At 36.2% G+C, this 23,743-nt stretch overlaps 1 protein-coding gene across 1 annotated transcript in view; it reads right to left on the bottom strand.

Annotated features, from left to right (window-relative positions):
* Positions 1 to 23,743, bottom strand: part of LOC129227868 (phospholipid-transporting ATPase VA-like) — a 195,687-nt gene that overhangs the window by 3,589 nt on the left and 168,355 nt on the right. Inside the window, exons 15-20 of the mRNA XM_054862487.1 lie at positions 17,759 to 18,052; positions 17,612 to 17,666; positions 16,072 to 16,274; positions 14,679 to 14,879; positions 9,893 to 9,973; positions 2,594 to 2,698 (exon numbers count right to left, since the gene is read on the bottom strand). Of these exons, the coding sequence (XP_054718462.1) occupies positions 2,594 to 2,698; positions 9,893 to 9,973; positions 14,679 to 14,879; positions 16,072 to 16,274; positions 17,612 to 17,666; positions 17,759 to 18,052 (939 nt within the window). The remainder of the gene's footprint in view (positions 1 to 2,593; positions 2,699 to 9,892; positions 9,974 to 14,678; positions 14,880 to 16,071; positions 16,275 to 17,611; positions 17,667 to 17,758; positions 18,053 to 23,743) is intronic.

The raw sequence follows: 23,743 nt of genomic DNA, 5'->3' as shown, positions 1-23,743 counted from the left end.
CCGAAAATAAGGGATTTAAATTTCAATGAAAGGTTTTAATTTCACAGAAATTAAGGGGTTTTAATTAATTTCTAATGAACTAATTGATATTTCGAAAAATCCTTCCTTAGTGGATACTTTCGTAATTATGTGGACATGCCTGCCAAATTTCAAGTTCGAGGCTTCAGCGGTATTGGCTGTGCGTTGATATATATATATATATATATATATATATATATATATATATATATATGTTATCTCAGGACATTGATTTTTATATACAGTAAAACCTGTAAAGTTGACCACCTTTGTAAGTTGACCACCTGTCTAAGTTGACCGCTTTTGTCAGGAACGGAATTAGTCCTATCTTATATAATGAAGGAAAACCTCTGTAACTTGACCACCTCTCTATCTTGACCACCTGTCTATCTTGACCACTAATATACACCAGCTTTGGTTTGGAGTAGTGTAAAAAACCCTTTGTAAGTTGACCACTATGCAAAAGCATTAGATTGTACTAAACGTTTCATCATTTATGCCTCAAATAAGCAACCAAACCCATTTTAGAAAAACATATGAACATTTATGCTTCCATCGAAAAAAATTGGGCTAATGTTAAGTCGCAGAAAATGAGCCGAACTTCAATAAAGAGTTATTTTGTTGAAAAGTAGACTACCATGGAGTGACAAATGTAGAAGAAAAAATCAAATGAAGAATTTGAGTCACTTTTGACTTGTTATGAATTTTTAGGAATTGTTAATATCGAGTAAGTACTTTTTCATAAGCAATGAGGCATTTTTTTTTTTTTTTTTTTTGATCGATTCACCAAACTTTAATCTCTAAAACTATTTAAACAACATTTTTTCTTATTGTTTTAAAGTAATGTTAAACAATGAAAGTAAGTTTAAAGTATTCCAATTAGTTGAAAAAATTGCATAGGACAAGAAATGACAAAAAAAAAAAGCTTTCATTACTACCCTCTATAAGTTGACCACCAAAGTACTGCACCGCAAGTGGTCAACTTACACAGGTTTCACTGTATTAAGATAACTAATTCTAATATTGTTGCTTTAATACTCATTGCAGATAAAACTCATTCTGAAGTGCTAACATATAGATATATTCTGAATATTAGTTTCAAAATTTGTGAAATGATCTATATAACGCAAAAACCTGTATAACGCAAAAGCTCTGGTCCCAAGGTGTGCATTATAACGGTCTTCTACTGTATTTTGGTAGAATTTTCAACAGTATTTGGGGAGCCCCCTAGATTTTGTCTCATAGGCCTAATGAGACATCAGACCCATTATATTCCTATGGGCTAAACAACTAAATAGAGTAATATCTTCCAATGAGTAAGGAATGGAGACAGAGGACCGATGAAACATAGTTTCATTCATTTGTATCACGGGAAATTAACAAAGAGAATTGCTGTTCTGCTGCCAATGTTTGACACTCATGTACATAATCTTGCTATATTTCATATCTCGCTGAATGGGCGATTATGTTCCTATTGACTGAGGTTAGTTGGCTAGTTTCTCGCTCAATCTGTCCTCTTTTCAGGAGATACCAGTTCATTTTTTAAAAATTGATTTTTTACCTGATTTCAGAAAGAGAACGTACGAGCCGAAATTGCTTTATGCCTTAGCAAAATTCTCATTCATGTGGGCGTTGTTTCCATTTCCACCGACAAGAAGAAAACGGTGTCTCCAAGTGCCACATTCTGCTGTTTACATCCCTGTCATACCTCGTGAAAATAGAGCATCATTTAAGATTCAAATAGGCGCACCTTCGTGATTTGTCAATTGAGTCGTTGAATGCTGAAGTTCAACTTAAATTTGAATATTTGAGTAATCAAGGATGGCTTATCGTTATCATTGAACCAGAGATGGTATTTTGCCCTTTTTTCAAAACCAACCTTACAGAAAATGCAACTACGTTTGTAAACTACCTCACCGAGGATGGGCAGGAGTTAAGAGACCAAACTAGGTGTAAGTTTTTACCCAGAATCCATTTAGTCTACCCTCCCCTTACAGGAGTTTATTTAACCGAAGAAATTAACCACTTTACTGAGAGAACTTCTTCGCCAAAAAGGGTCAGTTTATGCGTAAACATTTCGAAGAGCTATGTTGTTTTCCCAGCAATACATGTTGGTACCGGGACCTCCCGTCTTGCTACTTCAAAGGAGCTTTTGCTTGATCAACCATCGTTTGCAAATTTGATGGTGAAAAGATCACATACAATTTTGATCCCAATCGAAAGAGAATTTTTTTTTGGGTGAGATGGAATTTGTTCGAAGTTTCTAAGTTGGATCTGGCGATATAACTTTTTTCAGCATAGAATATGAGACCCATCAGTTGCTAATACAAACTTCAATTTTTACGTTCATTTGCTCATTAGCTACCACTTATTTTCACGCAAACGTATAATACTGTCCTCAATGACTTACGTTTAATATGTTACCATACAACCAGGATTGTTATTAAATAAACCTCTAATTAACGTTCAAAACTTTTGGCGAATTAATTTATAATTGGCTGTTTTTGGACTTGTTATTGTTCCTGCATATTTTTTGACCATATTTTAGCTTTAAATAATATCTAAAATTGCTCACCCAGGATCTGGTCTCTATGGCAAGGTGGAAGAGCTGTCCTAGAACGCAGGCGGTACAGATGGTGGTGCCGAACTCCCATACGTCCGTATCGCTGTCGTAGTACGCCTGAAGACAAGGACGAGATATCAGGAAGAATAAGGGACATACACAAATGATAAAGTAAAGAGCACAGCTCGGTTGTAAGACGAAGCTTAGGGGCTCTGCATTAGTGTGGTTCAAAAAAAAAAAATTTTTTTTTCAGCTAGAGTTCAGGACCCCTCCCCCCAGCCCCCCTACGTTTTTTAGACTTACTAATAGTATTATGCTGTAAAAGTTTTAGATGATTACTCAAATTTTAAGAGGGTGCTCAATGACCCCTTCATTTAACATTAGCCGTAGCATAGAAAATGCCACAAACTTAGAAACATTTAATTTCCTCAGCTGTTTTTTCAAAAATAATTATTTTATTGCAATGTATTTGCATATTGCTAGTGTATTTTATAATAGGTAGCATTGTTTTTTCATTTCTATGAATTTTTTTAATTCCCCTCCTCATACGTATGAAGTTTGGGGGAGGAGGTCGAGCGCCCTCTTTCAGTTGAAATGGGAAGCTAAAATTCTTCCGGTATATTACTATCCACAAGTCTAAAAATATGGAGGGGTGTCCTGTTTATCTAGGAGAAACTTTTTTTTTTACATATATTTTTGAACCATGTACTGTGCGTAAATGATGTCACACGTTTTTGACTCCCCTTTCCCTTTTCCCACAAATTGCCATACATCACTTTACCCCTTCTACTCCTCTTTGTCAATTACATAGCATCTTATACAGTAGAACCTCTCGGTAAGGGACACTAAGGGGACTGGACTTTTTGTCCCTTAAATAGAGGTGTCCCTTGTTCGGAGGTATATGAATTGATGCACACTGTGTACTTAGTATAATACCATAACATAACCAAAAACTATTAACATTTAAGATTAAACACTGAAAATATTTTATGTATGCTAAATAAAATTCAGAGTTAATTCAAAGTGAAATAAATATTTAAAAAATTGAAATTTAATAAAAAATTTAGTAGAATTACAAAATAAGTATTAATCTACAAAGTTTAGTTAGTAATTTATAGAAATAATTTCGAAGTATAATTTGTTTCATGAACTTGCTTCATGTCACATAATTTACAATTCAATGTAATGTAAATAACAGTAAGAATACATTTCATTTTTCTATCAAAAGTTTGTCATGGGCCGTGCACTATCCATCGGAGCTGAACCCAAATGAATAAATTACTCAGAAAGAAAAGCATGCATGTAAATCTCGTTAAGAATTTTAAAACACATATTTGCTACTTAACATGTTAATGTCAAGGCAAACTTTTACCAGTTAATTTTTAGACAAAAAAAGAACCTTTATTACAATAAGTTCAATTCACATGCATTTATTTCTTATGCATTTTTACATAAATTTCTGCAAATTTTCCCTATGGCTGTCCCTTAGATAGAGTGCCCCTTAATCAGAGGTAAATACATGGAGGTCGCTATTCAAAGGGACTGGGACCAGAAAAAGTGTCCCTTAAATAGAGGTGTCCCTTATTCAGAGGTGTCCCTTAAAGGAGGTTCTACTGTAATTAAAAACTGAGCGTATGTACCTGTGTATTAGGGTGGGCCGAAAAAACTTTTTTTGGAAATCTGTTTTTGGATAGTGCGGAAAAGTTGCTATATGAGCCCGTTATTACCCATAAAAAATTTCGCTAAATTTGTTTAATATTTAGCCGGCGCTATTTGACCTTGAAAAACTGAAAAAAAAGGGCAAAAATGCACTTTTTCCAAAAAAAAAAGAGAAAAGAAAATGGAAGGGGGGGGGGGGTTAAAAATAAAAGTTTGAAGTTAGTTTCAGCAAACATTAGAAGTATCTGTCAGTGAATTAGTTGAAATCCTCAAAGACTTTTATACATTTCGTAGAATATTTAGCTGCGCTCCTTTAAGACTGACACATGGGAAAAATGAAAAAAAAAAAAAATAAATAAAAATAAAAAATAAATAAATAAATAAATAAAAGTAGTTTCAAAATAAGTAAATACTGAAATGTTACGCAATACGTTATTTAGAAAAAAAGTGAAAATTCAATCAATTTTTTGCGACATTTGTACGCCAATTTTAAAAAATGCACACACTCAAATAAAAAATAGTTACATAAGATGCTAATTTTTCAATCTTCGGTTCCAATTGTTTCTCCAGGATAATAAACGGCGCTCAACTGCTTCTATTATTCCTAAGATTATTTTATAACTATTTTATATATGTTTGACAAATAGAGCCCTTGAGTATTTAAAAAAATGTGAATCCTCTGAAGTCTTGGACATTTCGAATGTCATTGTATTATTATCTTTGTTTTGGTATACAACACGACTGTTATGTAGAAACGCGCGAAAAAGAAAGTAACGAGAGCAACAACAAGTAGTCTTCTATTTGGACCTGGTAGAGATTTGTCTTCTCCCGATGCTTTATTTCTTCAAACATATGAGGACATTATCAGGTGTCACCAAATCACTAAGATGCAAATAAAGGGAGAAGGAAGTAAGCAACCATCTTTTGCAAGTGTGGCCGCTGTAGTTGCAAAAAAAGTTATTGATATTTGGGGACGTGCTTCCCTTCCCCTTGTTTCGATAAGAAGAGTGATTGGCATGATTTTATCTCATTATTCTAAATATAATAGCGCAACAAAAAATGCTAAGAATATAAAGACGCAACTTTTACAATCAAAGCGAGGCAAATTTAAAGCAGAGGCTACGACTTTGTTTGACGTTTGTGCCTGCAAATGCGCAGATTTATATTCGTGTAATTGCAGAAAAAAAGCAAAAGTCCCTGATAGAGAAAAATAATTTCTTATTGATCAAAGGACAGTAAGAAAAATTCCTATTGGAAAAGTGGATAAGGTAACAAATAAGGCATATTTCGCTCATCCTGAACAGCTACTGTTGACAATGTTGTTTGACTCAAGAAAATACATTCGGGAATTAGCTGTTAGGTGCATTCTGAACTCTAGAAATATGAAGACGAAGAGCTCGGATGGTGTACGATTTTTTAAGCGTCCTAAACTCAATTTTGAAACCGTTGGTTATATTGATTTAGTTCATTGGCAAACTGTATTGCAACAGAGCCACCTCTTACAATGCATCTAAAAGACCAACAATTGAAAGAAATGTGCAAAGAACAGCCTACAGAGTTCACTTTCGAGAAATTTCCCTGTCACACGGAAGCTGTGAAACGTTGTGTGAAACTAATAACCGAAGCTGCAATATAAGTTCGTGGTGAAACTGCACAAGATGGATACATTCGTGCCAAACTTCAAGCGAGGAAAGAACTTCCATCATTTGATAACAAGGGACAATATTATTCCAAAAAATAATATTGATTATGCATGAGGTATTATAAATCAAATTTGAAGATTTCTTTTTCAAAATTTTATTATCTTTATATGTAATTCTAGAAAATGTATGATATTATTGCGTGATAATAATTACTATGATTAATAGTGCTATTTAATTAATTAGTCTATGATTTCAATTTAAGAAATAATTTTCACAATGGGTTTTAAAAAAATTCAATATTTTTGCATTTTTATCCAATTTTTGATGTCGGAAAGGAGCGGTTAAATGCTCATTAAAATCAATGAAACATTTTATGGGCTCGAAATGGCTCATTATATAGCATTTTCGGTGCATTCCAGCAAAATATTTGGAATTTAGTTTTTTAAAAAAAAATTCGACAAAACTTCATTTTTCTCATTTTTTCGGTTTTTTAGTGTCAAATAGCGCCGGCTAGATATTTTTTAATACCCAAGAAATTTTTTGTGAGTGCTAACTAGCTGACCACGCAACTTTTGCGCGCTATCCAAAAATTGATTTCGAAAAAAATTTTTTTTCGGCTTATTTCGGCCCACCCTACTGTGTATCTATGTCCGAGTTACTTCTCCCGAACGCCAGTCGCACCAGGTATCGACAGATTCGTCATTTTACCGTCTTTTTGTTTGGCTATTTAACATAATCCTCCGATAATAATTAGCGAAGAAATCAATTAAAAACTATTAATTACTAGCTGTGTCGCCCGGCTCTGCACGGTCTACCTCGAAAATAAAAGTTATGTCAAGTGACGCCTGTTCAACCCTCAGGCTTGAACAAAAAGAAAAGAAAAAAAAAATGAGTAAAATTTTGCGGCAGATTGCGGAAAAATAACCGAAACGTAAACATTTTAAATCCCCCGATTACAGGAAAAGCCTTTAAAACAAAATCAAGAATTTTACTTTGGGAAAAAATGGCAACATATCTTACGTCTCAATGATTTTCTTCACGCTATAAATTTTAATGAAATAATTGTTGCGGAAAGTTGAGATGAAGCACTGAATAATAATTTTAATGGAGGAAAGCCTTCGAAAAATACGGATTTTATGTCGAAATCTAAGTGTCGTAATTAATATAGTTTTTAATTGATATCTCCGCTAATTATTGTCGGAGGATTATGTTAAATAGCCAAACATGAAGACGGGAAGATTACGAATTCATCGATACCTGATTCGATGGTCAGTTCACTGTCGTTCGGGAGAAGAAGCTTGGACATGCATACATAGGTACATACGCTCGGTTTTTAATTATAGTAGATGATTTTCGACATAAAATCCCTAATTTATGAAGGCTTTCCTCCATTCAAATCATTATTCAGTGCTTCATCTCAACTTTCCGTATCAATACTTTTATTAAAATTTCTAGCTTGAAGAAAATCATTGAGAAGAAAGATCTGTTGACATTTTTTTTTCGAATATGAACAAATAAAATTTTGACTTTTGTTTTGAGGCTTTTCCTGTAATCGGGGGATTTAAAATGTTTCCTATTTGGTTATTTTTCCGCAATCTGCCGCAAAATTTTACTGATTTTTTTTTTTTTTTGCTCAAGCCCGATTGTTGAACATGCGTCATTTGACATATATTTTATTTTCGAGGTAGACCGTGCAAAGCCAGGCGACGCAGCTAGTATTACTATAAAATTGCCAGTTCGGGCGCTGTTGACTCAGTCTTTCATCCCTTCACCGCGTCGATAAAATGAGTACCAAGCGTGCTTGGGAACTAAACCACCTATAATCAGATCATCTGCCTTGTACTTCAGAGCCCTCGGTCTCTTGAACTGAGATGGGCGCAGTAGGCCTTGGACCCCACGAGCTGTTGCACCACTGTGCTATAAAAATGTTGTTGTTTCAACCAAAAGGGAGTGATTTCATATTTATCGTTGCACTCTTTCACCCCCTTGCACAGTATTTCGAGTAATAAAGGGTGTCCCAAAATTAATGCAAGATTTGAATTTGCCACCATTTTTTCCATAAATTGTTTGCAGCCATGAAAAAAGAACAATTTGACAGTTGAGAGTTTAGGGTTAGTAAAAATGGAGTGTTATTGTACCATACAGCTAGAGAGAGAGTGAAACATTTCAATTACTGCATAAGGCATTTCCTGGTCGCGTACTTTCTCATTTCGGTCATCAGAATTGGCACCTTAGATCGTGTGATTTAACAGCATTAGACTTCTTCTTATGGGGTTATTTGAAGCCAAAGGTCTATGTCAACAAACCCACAACCACCCGTGCATTACCGTGTTGCGATACCGAGCACCAATAACAGTAACTGCTTGACCAGCTTCAACTTTCATTATTTTTGAAACAATTGTTCAATAATGAAAGCGCGTTATTGTATCGGATAACGCTCCATTTTTGATTACCCTAAACTCTCAGCTGTCAAACTGTTCTTTTTTCAGGGTTGCCAACCATTTATTGCAATAATGGCGGCAAATTCAAATCTTGCGTTAATTTTGGGACACCTTTTACAAGCTAGTTGGACAAAAGTCAAGTTCAGAATTCATCATTTCATCACACAAAATTAAAGTGTTCCTAAATTCACATGATTTAATTGTTCAAGATGGATATTATTTATACTGATAAGTACATTTTTTCCCTATATAATTTAATTACTCTATCTGATAATTAAACAATATTTTAAAAAAAATTAAGATAAAAGAAGGCGTTTTTGCTTTTTTAAAACCTTTCAAGCGATGGTAATGATTTTACCCCTTTGTACCCGGGCTAAATTTTCTGTATATAATAGCTGCACTTTTTCTATCATTAATAAAGCGTATTATAGTCAGCACACTCTAGTACAACATATTTTTTTTTTCTCTAGAGTACTTTCTTTCGAGTTGGGATTTTTTTGAAGAATGAATGAAGCACCCAAAGCTTTGGGTAAAACAAATAGGTTGTACTCGAGTGTGCTGACTGTAATACGTCTTATTATTAATGGGAAAAGTGCAGCTACTATATACAGATAATTTAGCCCGGGAACAAATGGGTACAAGTCATTACCATCACTTGAAAGTTTTGAAACGGGTAAAAAATCCTTCGTTCATCTTTTAACAAAAATTTAACATCGTTTAACTATCAGACAGATTAATTAAATTAGGGAAAAAAGCACTTACCGATAAAAATAATATTCATCTTAAACAATAAAATCATATGAAATTAGGAACACTTCAATTTTGTGAGATGAAATGATGTTTGGAACTCAAATGATTTATTCTATTACAAACGGATACGTACCTTTGAACCTTATTACTCACGTGACGGAAGGGAGTTAGACATAAACAAATAACTAAGTATCATGTTTTGGTTTGGTTGTATTGTTTATATTATCCTAATACCAAAGTTTATAATTTTGGACATGACTTTTGTCCACCTAGCTTGTACCTAATCGAAACACACATACACACACACTGTGCCTTGTCACAAACTTCCAACTTCACGAGTCCTCCACAGAGCATGACATTTGTAGATGGCTCTTTAAAAGTTGCAAATGAAAAGTCTCAAACACTGCTGTTGACTACATGATTAAAAAGAATATAGCTATTCTCCCTCAGAGAGGGGAGGGGGTAACGATTAGGGCAACGCATGTTTTCAAATAAGTTGCTGAATTATTCCATACTCAAAAATGAGTACATAACACTCGGTTTTAAAATTATTACATATTCAAAAATGAGCACTAATACCCCCAAAAATGAGCACACATGTTGATTTGAGTATTTGATGAGTATTTGAATGGTTCAAATTTGAATACCACGTAGTAGGAGCCGTTTTCACTCGCGATAAGTTCAAATTTGACTACATTTTCGTCATTTTCGAAATTGTTGTTTTTAGTGTGTATGGGGATTAACACCTAACTTTCTCTCAGTGCTCTTGACTCTAGAAAGTAAGATACGTTCTTTTAGTCCAGAAACTTTGTGCTTACCATGAATGGAACGAAGAATGTGACTATGCTCTGGTAGATGGCGTCCAACATATTAACCCAGAAAGAATATTTGGTGTGCACCTAAAAATCATACTATTTGTTATCACTCAACAAGCAGATATATCATATGAGAATGAAAAGAGACAACTTTCGGAAGCAAACGAGGAATGAACTCGTATAAAGTTATAGAGTTCTTAAGAAAATATAAATACTAAAGTTTTAAAAACATCAAGAAGAGTTGTACCCTAAAACTTAAAAAATATGTTTTTTTTTTAAAGGTTTTTTCCATTTAAAATATTCAAATTAAGAGCTTGAAAGCGACACCGAATTCATGTTTCTATATAGATTAAAGTAACTCACTTTAAATATTAATGGGGCAGAAATGCGTTAAAATGTACGTAAAATTTTACTTTCAAATGCGATGTTCTCGAAACCGTGAATTTTTAAAACTCCTTTTTCTAGAAAACCACTTCACATATTTCTTTTAAATTTTCATTACATTTTATTTAGATGTTCATAATGGGGTCGTTTCCAATATTTTAAGAGTTTTTTTTTTTTGAAAAAACATGCTTAAAATCATGGGATCTAACCATTTTTTAAATAATTTGTTTAAGTTTAATATTTTTAAAAAATTACTTAACTTGGTGATCTTTCATTGTTTACATTTCTTGCCGATGACATCACAAATGATGAAATGCCATTCTGTGCTGCCATTCACAGAGCAAAATATTTAATTCGCATCTTTACTCACGTGTATTGGCAACGATATGCTTGATAGCAAGCGTAGAGCTCAATTTTAATTCGCTTCGTGATCATCATAACGTGTAAACGCGGTACAAAGATGCGCCAAAAAGCATCATTTGTGACGTCATCAAGATCACGCCTTGTTTGAAAAATCGGACATTTAAAACAATCAATTAAAAAATAACTGTTGAGAAAATGAAAGAATTTTCTGGGTCCATATTTTTTTTTTTGCTTATTCTATCAATTTCAGTGACTAAAAGTAGTACTTTTGACTGAAGGAAACAACCTCATTGTACTGAAGTGATTTTTTGCTTTAGGACTCACACTTGTTTCTAAACAGATGTTTTATGGTCAAAAACGGTTTTTTTCCATAAGTCATTAAAGCTTAAAATTTAATAAATTATGAAGAAAACAGAATCGCCTCAAAAATTCACTTCACTGATAGATGATCTTGATGATTCTTAGATATTTCTTGAAAATACTGTGAAAATTGTAAATTTCTACAACTAAAACCTTTTGAGAAAATGTACATAAAGTCTAGCAAATTTACTTTAAGCGTATATAAGGTACAGACTCCCCTTGATTATAAGAAGACTAAGTACAAGATGTAACAATTTGCAACATTTTTGCAATTTTTGTGCTTTGTAACGTTGGTTTTTTGAATTGTCAGCACAAAGGTATTTATTCGTTATTCGTTAATAAGTACAAGAGTCTGTCTAGTTTGAGTGTGCTTTTAACATTTTTCTTCTTATCGTCTTATTTTAATTCTTTCAAGTTTTCCAACATTTTATATTCTGTTGCTATAACTAATTCATGCAAAACTTTTTGAACAAGGTTCCTTTTTTTTTAAAACTATATTGTAAAAAATCTAATGATGGTGACCGTTGAATTTCATAATCTACGTTTGAAATTTCTAGCAAACGCAGAAATAAGACAACTGCTATAATGTGCAATCTATTAAAATAGTACTGGAGCAGCAGAATTACTAATTTGGTATAAATTATTTTTGTAGTTTTTCAACAAAATAATTTGAAGTTTAAATCGGCAACCAACAGAGGGGAATATCTTGACACTTGAAATTGCGGCAGCCTTGTTAAATTCCGGCAACAATCGTTTCATTCTGGCAAAATTGACTAAGTCAAAAAAAGTCCCCGGATCATATTGTTACTACGACCATTACTGCACCTGTGCACTTGTGAAAATGTTACTTGACTAAACATCGAACTTTTAAGGACAGTTAACGTTAATAAGATACAATTATCCTTATTATCCTGAGTAGTTTTAGGGAATGCTGCTCTTAATCTAACAAGGAGACCTTACGGTCTCGGAAATTCAAATTTGGATGAAATTCAGCAGATTAGAAGTAACCCTTAAGAGGGTCCACACAGTAAAGTAATAAAGAGCGCACTAGCCAGAACATTCCGAGAAAACAGCCTCTAAAGTTTTACGCGCAGCTTATATATTGTTCGTTTTTCACAAGAAGGCACTTCGTCAGGCCTCCTCAAACGCAGTTCCATTTTACGCGGCGGTGATCGGTAAGCAATCCACGCGCTTCTAAAGGAGACAACCAGACAGCCTTAGTTTGGGCGTGCATTTTAATGTGCAAAAAAGTCTTAGTGTCCCTTACATTACTTGCTTCCCCTTTCTGTTCTCATGTTAGTTATTCTTACATTTTAAAAACTGCTGCTTTCATAACGAAAAGCTATGATCCAAATATACCTTCTGCCGTAAACAGAGAAATAGAATCATCGGATACGACGTGACGAGGGAGGAGTCAAGTGCCTTCTTGTGAAAAACGGACAATACTAGCAGAGATTTTTGCCAGCAGCAGCTCGGTGGCTATGTGGCCAGCGTACTGGATTCCCGTGGTACTGGAACCCATCCCGGGTTCGATGCCTCTTGAGGAACTTTTTTTCTGCAAAATGTACCTCATTTGTTCAACTAACCTTGCGACGTTTATTTTTATAGACAGGTAAAGAATCTAATATAGCGTATACAAAATTGTGCGTATCTTGTTGAAAATAATAGAAAAATAAATACCCGTGAAGACTGCATAAAAATACAATCAAATAAATAGTCCATCATCAACTATCATCGCCAATTTTTATTAAAACCATTCGGTATGCTTCCAAACTTTCGGGCGAAAGAGAAATTTTCATGAATGTTAATGAGGTATGTTTTCCTACGAATCTTTCACAAAAAGGTTGCTCTTGTAAACAACCTTCCTTGATACATTGTACAAGATGTCAAAACAATTTTTTGTTTCTCACGTTTTTGTGATAGTTATCATTCTGGTGTATATTGATAAATAAAAACTATATTGTTAAATTTGACGTATAAATTAAAAAAGTCCTACCCTAGTTTTGTTGCTGTAGTAATTCAAATTATAGTTTATAATCGATTGAGTTTTATCCTATTTTCTTTATTAAAAATAATGTATCGTCTTCAATTAAAATTTCAATGAGCTGTAACAGTCACTTTATAAAATTACTAGTGATACCCGCACGGCTTTGCCCGTAATAGAAAAATCAAAAGGTCTTTTGGTTCGCCTGTATATTTACAAATAATGTATGGTGATTTTTCTCGCCAGTTGGCTTGTACCCACCCATCTTACGGTTCCACGTTATGATAACTTCGTATCTCGCCAATTGGCTTGTGCCCATGTTACGGTTCCACGTTATGATTATTTCGTAATTTACTCGTCCATCTTATATTTTATTTCTTAAAATTGGAATAGAAAAAGAACAAAATCGAATTTTCGAAAAATCGCTCCGAGGTGCACACCCCCATACTACAAACTAACTTTGTGCCAAATTTCATGAAAATCGGCCGAACGGTCTAGGCGCTATGCGCGTCACAGACATCCTACAGACATCCTCCGGACAGAGAGACTTTCAGCTTTATTATTAGTAAAGAAGATGTAAAAAACACTTCGAGAGTTATCGAACCTGGATTGATCGCACAGGAATGCAGCTCGCTGACCACACAGCAACCGAGCTGTTGCTGGTGGAGAATCTCTACTAGTATATATAGGCTGCGCGTAAAACTTTAGAGGCTGTTTTCTCGGAATGTTCTGGCTAGTCTGTGACGTCCGCAGAGTTGGGAGTCGCATTTGATTGGTCTCCACGAGATGAGCGCGCGCTCTTTACTGGGTGAGAGTACTGACATGTGCTTTACTCGCGTTCACAATGTGTGAATGCTTCTCCCTTTCGGAAAACGTACGTCTGTCCGCTTTACGTGGCGACGTGATGTGCGAGCACTGTATGAATTACGCTGAAAACAAAGTAGCATTCACGTACGGTCGCCGCACATCAATCACTTGGCTAAAATCACCCGCCACAGAGAAGAGCGCGCTGCTTGGCGGAAACCAATGAAATGCTGTCCTACTTTAGATATCAAGATGGCTTGCTGCCATGGCAACCAGCAAAGAAAACCTGTTTCGGGTGGAAAAACTCTCTAATTTAAATCAATTTCTCTTGAATCAGAAGAGGAAATGGGGTTGTTTCCTTCAGTCAAAAGTACTACTTTTGGTCACTGAAATTGATAGAAAAAGCAAAAACAATAACATGGGCCCATAAAACACTTTCATTTTCCCAACAGTTATTTTTTTAATTAATTTTTTAAAAGGTCCGATTTTTCAAACAAGGCGTGGTCTTGATGACGTCATAAATGATGCTCTTTGTGACGTCATCGCGTTTCCACGTTATGATAATCAAGAAGCGAATTAAACAACTGCGCTCTACGCTTGCTATCAACCCTATCGTTGCCAATACACGCGAGTAAAGATGCGAATTAAATATTTCGCTCTGTGAAAGGCAACACTGAATGGCATTTCATCATTTGTGAAGTCATCGGCAGAAATATAAACAATGAAAGCGCACCGATTTAAGTATTTTTTAAAAATATTAAACTTAAGCAAATTATTTAAAAAGTAGTCAGATTCTACATTTTTAAACATACTCTTTCAGAAAAAAAAATACTTTTGAATTTTTAGAAACTGCCCCATTGTGAAATCGGCACAAGGATGCGGAAGTCTTCTGACCTGGGACCTCCTGCCCTGCCCATAGAGCGAGGGCTTGGCCAGCAGGATGTGGTCCGGGCAGTCCTTGTCCAGGATGCCGAGGGCGATGGGCGGCAGCGAAGTGAAGAGGACGTTGTACAGCATCAGGTACACCTGGTCGATCATGACGGTGCCGCTGAAGCCGCAGTACCACTGGTACCAGCAGATCAGGAAGATGAACGTCTGAGGGGAAACGACTCAGTCATGAAAAGTAAAAGGGGTTGTGCATAAAATAAAAATAGACAAATATACAGTTTAGTTCCAGGCACGTGTTCCGAGGTCAACTTGTCAATCAATTCCGTTTGAATCTGTTGCATTATTTCTTCAGATACAGCAATCAAGTTTAAGAAAAAAAAATTAAATTGGTTGTCATAGCGCTCTTCTATTTGAACTGATGGCACCAAAATCCAATCAGCATGTGTTTCCACCAGTTTTTGTTTGATATCTGGTATCACTTCTCGAACTATGGCATTTGCGCAGAAAAAGAAAGAATTGATTGCGCTCTTCTTCGCTCATAAATCAGCACCTGTTCTGAATGAGGTTTAACCGTATACGAATTTTAGTTGAAGCCCTAGCATTATTATTTGAGATATAACGGCTGGGCTTAAAGAAAAAACAATTGATCGTGGCACTATCTTGATTAGGTTGGCCCAAAAAACTAGTATGCAATGGTCATAACAGTACATACATATACTGAATTTCATTCAATTCGGTGCAGTACGTTTTTAGATTGCCTGCAAAAAGTCGTTAACATAGGATTAGTCTTGACAGCAAACGAAAACTTAAGCAAATTTTGTTTCCCGATGTTTACTATATCATTTAAAGCTGAAAAACTTGGCATATAACTTTAAAAACATTTTTGTTGATTTATGTAATTTTTGCAAAAAAAAAAAAAAAAAGCTTGGGAAGAAGTTTTATGGTTCTAATTAAGGCTTTTAGGAGTTCGGCAGTGCAGAAACTCAGTCAATAATTACGTCTAGCAAGTGAAAAAAAAAACCTTTCAAATAATTGTTTCCTTTTTCGATCTGTGTAGAAGGAAGTTTTAAGAGTAAAAATTAAAAAAGAAATAATAAATTTGCTGGAGAATTTTCATTTATTAGTCTTACTACAATACACAAAGACGGATATTTTACCAAAAAAAAAAAAAAAAAGAAAGAAGGAAAGAAAGAAAACGCGCTTAGCATCCCTTAAAAAACACAATTCCGTCAGAATACCAAAATGTTCATGAATCCGATGTTTTTTTTTATATCGTCGCCTCAGAAAAACACTAAGGCATCTAATCCCAAAAAGAACATTAAGATATCCTACTGTTGCTCTGAGGCGACGACATGCTGTTTCGGATACAGAAGAAAGTAGAACACAGAAAGGTACTCACGGCGTTCTTGTAGAAGAAGTAGAGCACCGTCCTGGCCAGCCGGTCGTAGCACCAATGTCCGTGCACGAGTAGCAGCCTCTCGAGGTAGCGGAAGCGGGCCAGGGTGAAGTCGGAGGCCATGACGGCCTGCATGCCCTCCTTGCCACTGATGCCCACGCCCACGTCGGCCGTCTGGATCATGCTCACATCATTGGCGCCGTCACCTAAGGCACACAGACACACACAAAGAGATTCATTAATTTTTCGGCTATCTACTAAACAGGTGGATTAGTCACAAATGTGACGACCAGCAACAGGGTCTGTGCCTAGCTAGGTTGGTCCTAGTCAATTTATTAGTCCCCAATGAAGATCAATGGCCCTCTTAAAGCTATCCACCCCTTTGCTCATTACCATCTCTTTCGGTTAGCTGTTCCAAGTGCCCACAACCCTACTAAAGTAGTAGTTTTTCCTTATTTCCAGGATAGCCTATGATTTGAATAGCTTAAAACAATGACCCCTCGTCCTGCTTTCCGGTGCAAGAACTTAATCCATTAACATCATTCATTTTGATTAATTTAAACAACTGAATCATGTCCCTGCTGATCCTCCTTTGCTCCAGGCTATACATATTAAGCCTATTAAGTCTGGTATCATAATCTAAATCTGAGAGTCCCCTTACTAGTCTAGTTACATTTCTTTGAACCCTCTCCAATACAGAAATATCTTTCCTCAGATAAGGCGACCGAAACTGCACAGCATACTCCAAATGGGGTCTTACTAAACTCCAATATAAAGGCAGAATAACCTTCTTAGAAGAACCTCAGAGAAGATATCTGGTAGAGGTAGCACAATAAGGCAGCTCAATTTACCAATATAAAATAAGTATTATCACGCGGCATTCCTCAGCGCAATCGAGCTCCCACGAAGTTAGGCAGCTATTTATCGCTTTCTTTTCTTTTCTTGAAAATTAATGTGCAACAGAAGCAAGGAGACAAATGACTTATAGAGCCAGAATTAAGCGATTATTGCTTAAAATTTGGTGACCGCTCCAAACTCCAAATTATCGAAATATTCCCCAAAAGGAACTATTCTTCTTACTGGAATACTTTTTCTGAGGTTATATCATGATGCTTGTAAAAATTCTAAAATCAACAAATCACTAAACACTGTTGTCAGTGAATGAAAATGTACATTAAAACAGAACAATGCATTCTGACAAGTATTTTTTAAGCTCAGATGAGGATCAATTACAAAGAAATCCTTCGTTATGTTATGTTAGGTACAGTTTGTCCACCAATGATATTCAAATGTGAACATTCGGTTTACAAGCGGAAATGGCTATTAGTTTGCACTTTGCAGGGATGTTGGCTTTCAGTAACAGATATGCGTTATCCTTTAAATTAAGCAGAGTCACATTGAAATGAACAAAACAAGCGCGTCAAATATTTCCTATTCCCTTCAATCAGATAGACTAATCTTAATTGGCAGCATGCCAGTTCCACGGCAAACATGGGCAGACAGTAATAAGGTCAACTGGAGTATACTTAGGTAAAGAACTCACCAATAGCTAGAGTCAGCACGTTCAAGGACTCCTTCACTAAGCTCACAATGTATGCCTGAAACAAGAAGAAAAAATAATGAGATCATTCTAGTCACTAAATCAACAGCTGCTGAAGGATAAACTTTCCAACTCGTATCGTAGTCTCACCTTCTGCAGGGGGGTAGCCCTGCAGCAGAGCACCGAGGTGCAGTGCTTGGCCAGGTTGAGGAACAGGTGGTCGTAGGGCTTGTCCAGCACGAACGCCAACGTCCGCCCGTCGATGACCAGCGCCCTCTGCCTTTTGTCTTCGTCGAAGCAAGTGGAGCCGCACCTTCCGGGTAGGAACCGGTGCAGGAGACTGGTGGAACTGAAGGAACCGGAAGGGGCGCAAGAGCAGTTCTCCGTCACGATGTCCTTGCCGATCTGGTCTAGGTAGAACCGCATCGTGTCTTCCGCAGCTTCCTGGGGAAAACCAAGGAAAAATATAGGTAAAATAATATGCAGGGTCACTGAGAATTTAAATTCTTGGTAGAGAGGAAATTCCTATTTTGCAAATTGTAACTCCAAATTTTGCGGAATGATAAATTACGGTCATGCACACATACGTGCATCTAAAGACATTCGGGCAGTTAAAAATTTAAATGTTGCAATTATGTCTCCAAAGTTACCGAATCATCAGACAAATCTTACTGAATTAAGGAAGTTTAGTAGGTCCCAGTGACTTCCCATCGAGGCGCTCCTAAAAATATGAAGAGTCTAGAGAAGAAAGGCGAAATGTCAATATTTCCAGTGTTCGAGAAAATCACACTTAAAACTTCAACCGTTCTCCATTGTGCAGTAAACGTTTAGGTGATTTTTCGTCGTCATTCTTCTTCTTAATTGCATGTTTAAATGAAGCAACGAATTCTACTTCACTGACACTCAGTGTTAGTCAACCCAAACAAACAAAGAGAAAAAAAAGTTTCACCTTTCTTCCGTACACTCTTCATATGAAATCTGTTAAAATTACATACTGAGCCTTGTTTATGTTGTTTAGAGACGATCTTAATAATTACTCTCAAGGCTTAGCTTTTAACAAAAGAAGTATGGGAGCCCAATATTCTTCCGTGCTTAAATTTAATAATTAAATTGCCTTGAGTTTCGGCAATTATGAGAAAAATTAAATTTAAAAGAAGGGCGAAAGCTAAGTTTCCGTGAGCTATCAAGCAAACTAATCCTTGCTTACTTTTAATCGAGCAAAATAGACTGAGGGGGAATAGGATTCGGTTTATTAAAATACAAAATGTGAATGGGCTAAGTTTGTCCGAAGATTCATGGGGCACCCGATACGATAATTGAATAGACAATAGTAGAAAGGCAAAACTCGCTGAAACATTTGCGGTATCTAATTTGTGCCCCCTGCCCCCATGGGACATTGCTCCATTTGAATTTTTCATAGGACATGCGCTCTAGGGGAGTCAAAGCTTATACTCACACTAGCCGTTAGGGCAACTAGGTAAACCATCTTCAGCAACCATCTCAACCCCGGCGCTAGCAGCGGGTCGTGCAACCCGCCAGCGGTGGACTGGTGCATTTTATGGGCTTCGGTGGTTTACTTCATGGGCTTCAGTCCTTCTTGCTAAATGCGGAGGTTCTTAATTAATTTTCGGTGCAGCGCACTTCTAGAATTCCCAGTCTGCAGCACTCCAGCACTTTACCATTAACTTGAATGATTCAACCTCTAGGCCGTAAAAAGAGGCCTTTTTGTTTTGTAGAAAAAAAAACAGACGGTAGGTTTTGGGAAAGTGACAGCTTTTGTGTTAGAGTACTTTCCTTCGCGCAGATGAAATGTCTTTGAGAATTTGTTTTAATAAATCTTTCCGCTAATTATTGTCGTAGAAATACAAAAACTGCTCAAACATGGTGTTTGAAAAATTACAAGCCTTTCGATATGTGGTTCAATCGCCGATTCTCTGGAGTTCAGAAGAAGTTCGAGTGTTATAGATAGAGAGATAGATACAAAGATTCATACAATCGCTTTTTAATCTTCTCACGAGCCGAAAGATAGGCTAGATTAGCCTCTTTCGGCGGCCGAATTCAGCTCACCTCCTACGGGAGCTCATGTAACTCCCCTGCGGTGTGTTGGTGTAAACCGCCTACTTTGTGTGATGTACACCGACGTACTTTGGGACTTTCGCCCCCTCCTTGCCGCCTGCTACAATAGTTATTGGGCAGTACATTAATTTTTGACACGGCATGACTCTAAGTTGACCCACTTTCGCTGGAGCCATTTCAAAGTCCACGCGCTCCTCTAATTTTACCCTAACAAAACGGATGAGGAAATTCAAAAAGCGCCTCTTACTGGATTTTCCACTTCCGTTAGAAACAGACACTGTGCCGGCGATATGGCCGTGAAAAAAAAAAAAAAAATGAAGGAAGAAGCGGAAAAATCGAAAGGAAAAACGAAGAACCTTGGTAATTTCGGAGGAAGAACGGAGGTAGAAAAGAAATGTTTTTAAAATGAATGTCTCCACTAATTAAAGTCGTATAATTATGCAACCAGGTCAAACACGTAGCTTAAAAAACTACGAACCTAACGATACCTACTTCGATTATCAGTTCCTTGTCGTTCACCAAGAGCAGCGATAACATTGATATACGGATTAAAACATATATATAGATAATAAAATATGACAACGTATATAAAGTACAAATTGGGAATGGAAAAGGTTAAAAAACCAGCAAACAGCTGTTTCGGCACTCTAAAATACAAGTGCCATCATCAGTGCATTAAAAACGAAGACAGGTTCACCCGACTAAAACACAGTCGAGGTGAACAATGGAATGAGAGACGAGTTGTGAAAGATATGAGAGCAGTACCGGAAACGATGACGTCACGGTTACGTCAGAACTCCAGAGGACAGTTGCACTCAGGAGAAAAACGTCAAGGATAAAAAATAAATCAAATAACAGACTTCCAAACATTAGGAAAAGGGGGAGTGCTAGACAAATCATTGACGATTAAATTAACATTTTTCCATATGTAATATGACTCTCAAAAATCTAAATCATGAATGGACGAACACTCGTGAATAACTTTGGCGGAAGAAAAAATAAAATTATGACCGCAGGACCAACAATGTTGAGCAATAGAGGAGCGTTTGAGATCCTGTTTTTTGACGTAATTTTCGTGTTCTTTTATCCGGAATTTGAGGGATCGTCGAGTCTGCCCAATGTAGGCCAATTAACACTGGCAGGAAACACTGTAAATGCCCCATTTGTCAAGGTTGTGAACAGGGTGTTTAAGCTGTGAAAATTTTAATTTATTAACAGGAGAAAAAGTGACGGAAAAATGAAACTTTTTTAAGATTTTGGCAATTTGTAGACTGATTTTAGGAAAAAAGGGTAAGACAACGGAACTCGAATAGTTCACAGGAGCAAGTGTTTGATTTTTGTTAGTTGAGCTACATAGCTTCTTATAAATGGTATCAATAATATCTGATGTGAATCCCCGATCCACCGCAATACTTCGTAGGTAATTCAGTTCTGATGAAAGTAAATTGGAATTTGAACAAATGGCTAAAGCACGGTAAATAAAAGATCTAAAAGCAGTCAATTTTTGTTTAGGAGGATGAACGGATAACTTGTGGGGGGAAGAGAAACAGCAAAGGGTTTACGGAAAACAGTAGTTGTAAACGTATTGTCATGACGAGTGATGGACACATCAAGAAAAGAAAGATGATTACCAGATTCCAATTCAACTGTAAATTGAATATGTGGGTCAATAGTATTTAGGATAGATAAAAGGTTATCAAGGTCACTGACAGACGAGTCCAAAAGCACAAAAATGTCGTCAACGTACCTGACGTAAAAATCAAATTGTATAATTTTAAATAATTTAAGTTCGAAATAGTGCATGTACAAATTACTTAGAATTGGACTCAAAGGGTTGCCCATGGCAAGACCTTCGGTCATTCGGAAAAAATTACCGTCGAAAACAAACGTGTTTAGTTTTAAGCAAGAACGTGTTAAATTGCACAATTCATTGATCTCAAAGTAGGAAAAGTGATGTTCAGTTAATCTCATTTTAAGGCAGTCTAACGCACCTTCAACAGGCACGTTAGTGAAGAGTGATTTCACATGAAAAGAGGCCATTCTATGGTTATTTAACTGAAAAATTCGAAGTTTGTGAACAAAGTCAAGAAAGTTCCGAACAGTAAAACAGTTGCTGGAAAGAAGAGGTGAAAAAACGGAAACTAAAAATTTGACCAATTTATAAGAAGCACTACCAATGTTAGAAACAATGGAACGGAGAGGAATGAGTGGTTTATGCACTTTAGGCAAAGCGTAGAATCTGGAACATTGTGCAACAGAAGGAATCAAGCGTTTTTTGTGAAAATCTGGAATCAACGGAGATGACTTAATGGCGTTACTAATAGTTTTTAATTCTTTACCACAAGGATCTTGTTTGATTTTTTCATATGGCCCGTCTAGAATTAAGTTATTGCATTTGTTGATATAATCTTTTTTGTTTAGAACAACAATTTGGCCCCCCTTATCAGCGTTTGTAATGACTAAATCAGAGTTAGCACATAAATCTCTTACGGTACGAGTTACATTATATAGCTTGTTGTTATGGAATTGTGAATTGAAGTTGATGTTGTTAGAAATGAGATGACGGATTGAATCCTTCTGTGTGGAAGTTAAAGTATTAAATTTCAAGGCCTTTTCGACCGGAGCAATTAAAAGAGGAAACGACGGTTTAGATGGAGCCGCAAAATTACTATTGAATTTTAAAGCATTAACTTGAACAGAATTTAAGGAAACATCTGAAGATGAGATTAACTGAACATCACTTTTCCTACTTTGAGATCAATGAATTGTGCAATTTAACACGTTCTTGCTTAAAACTAAACACGTTTGTTTTCGACGGTAATTTTTTCCGAATGACCGAAGGTCTTGCCATGGGCAACCCTTTGAGTCCAATTCTAAGTAATTTGTACATGCACTATTTCGAACTTAAATTATTTAAAATTATACAATTTGATTTTTACGTCAGGTACGTTGACGACATTTTTGTGCTTTTGGACTCGTCTGTCAGTGACCTTGATAACCTTTTATCCATCCTAAATACTATTGACCCACATATTCAATTTACAGTTGAATTGGAATCTGGTAATCATCTTTCTTTTCTTGATGTGTCCATCACTCGTCATGACAATACGTTTACAACTACTGTTTTCCGTAAACCCTTTGCTGTTTCTCTTCCCCCCCACAAGTTATCCGTTCATCCTCCTAAACAAAAATTGACTGCTTTCAGATCTTTTATTTACCGTGCTTTAGCCATTTGTTCAAATTCCAATTTACTTTCATCAGAACTGAATTACCTACGAAGTATTGCGGTGGATCGGGGATTCACATCAGATATTATTGATACTATTTATAAGAAGCTATGTAGCTCAACTAACAAAAATCAAACACTTGCTCCTGTGAACTATTCGAGTTCCGTTGTCTTACCCTTTTTTCCTAAAATCAGTCTACAAATTGCCAAAATCTTAAAAAAGTTTCATTTTTCCGTCACTTTTTCTCCTGTTAATAAATTAAAATTTTCACAGCTTAAACACCCTGTTCACAACCTTGACAAATGGGGCATTTAAAGTGTTTCCTGCCAGTGCAAATTGGCCTACATTGGGCAGACTCGACGATCCCTCAAATTCCGGATAAAAGAACACGAAAATTACGTCAAAAAACAGGATCTCAAACGCTCCTCTATTGCTCAACATTGTTGGTCCTGCGGTCATAATTTTATTTTTTCTTCCGCCAAAGTTATTCACGAGTGTTTGTCCATTCATGATTTAGATTTTTGGGAGTCATATTATATATGGAAAAATGTTAATTTAATCGTCAATGATTTGTCTAGCACTCCCCCTTTTCCTAATGTTTGGAAGTCTGTTATTTGATTTATTTTTTGTCCTTGACGTTTTTCTCCTGAGTGCAACTGTCCTCTGGAGTTCTGACGTAACCGTGACGTCATCGTTTCCGGTACTGCTCTCATATCTTTTACAACTCGTCTCTCATTCCATTGTTCGCCTCGACTGTGTTTTAGTCGGGTGAACCTGTCTTCGTTTTTAATGCACTGATGATGGCACTTGTATTTTAGAGTGCCGAAATAGC

The sequence above is a fragment of the Uloborus diversus genome, chromosome 8, assembly GCF_026930045.1.
Source record: "Uloborus diversus isolate 005 chromosome 8, Udiv.v.3.1, whole genome shotgun sequence".
NCBI classification, from domain to species: domain Eukaryota; kingdom Metazoa; phylum Arthropoda; class Arachnida; order Araneae; family Uloboridae; genus Uloborus; species Uloborus diversus.
This window is presented reverse-complemented; position numbering and strand designations above follow the sequence as displayed.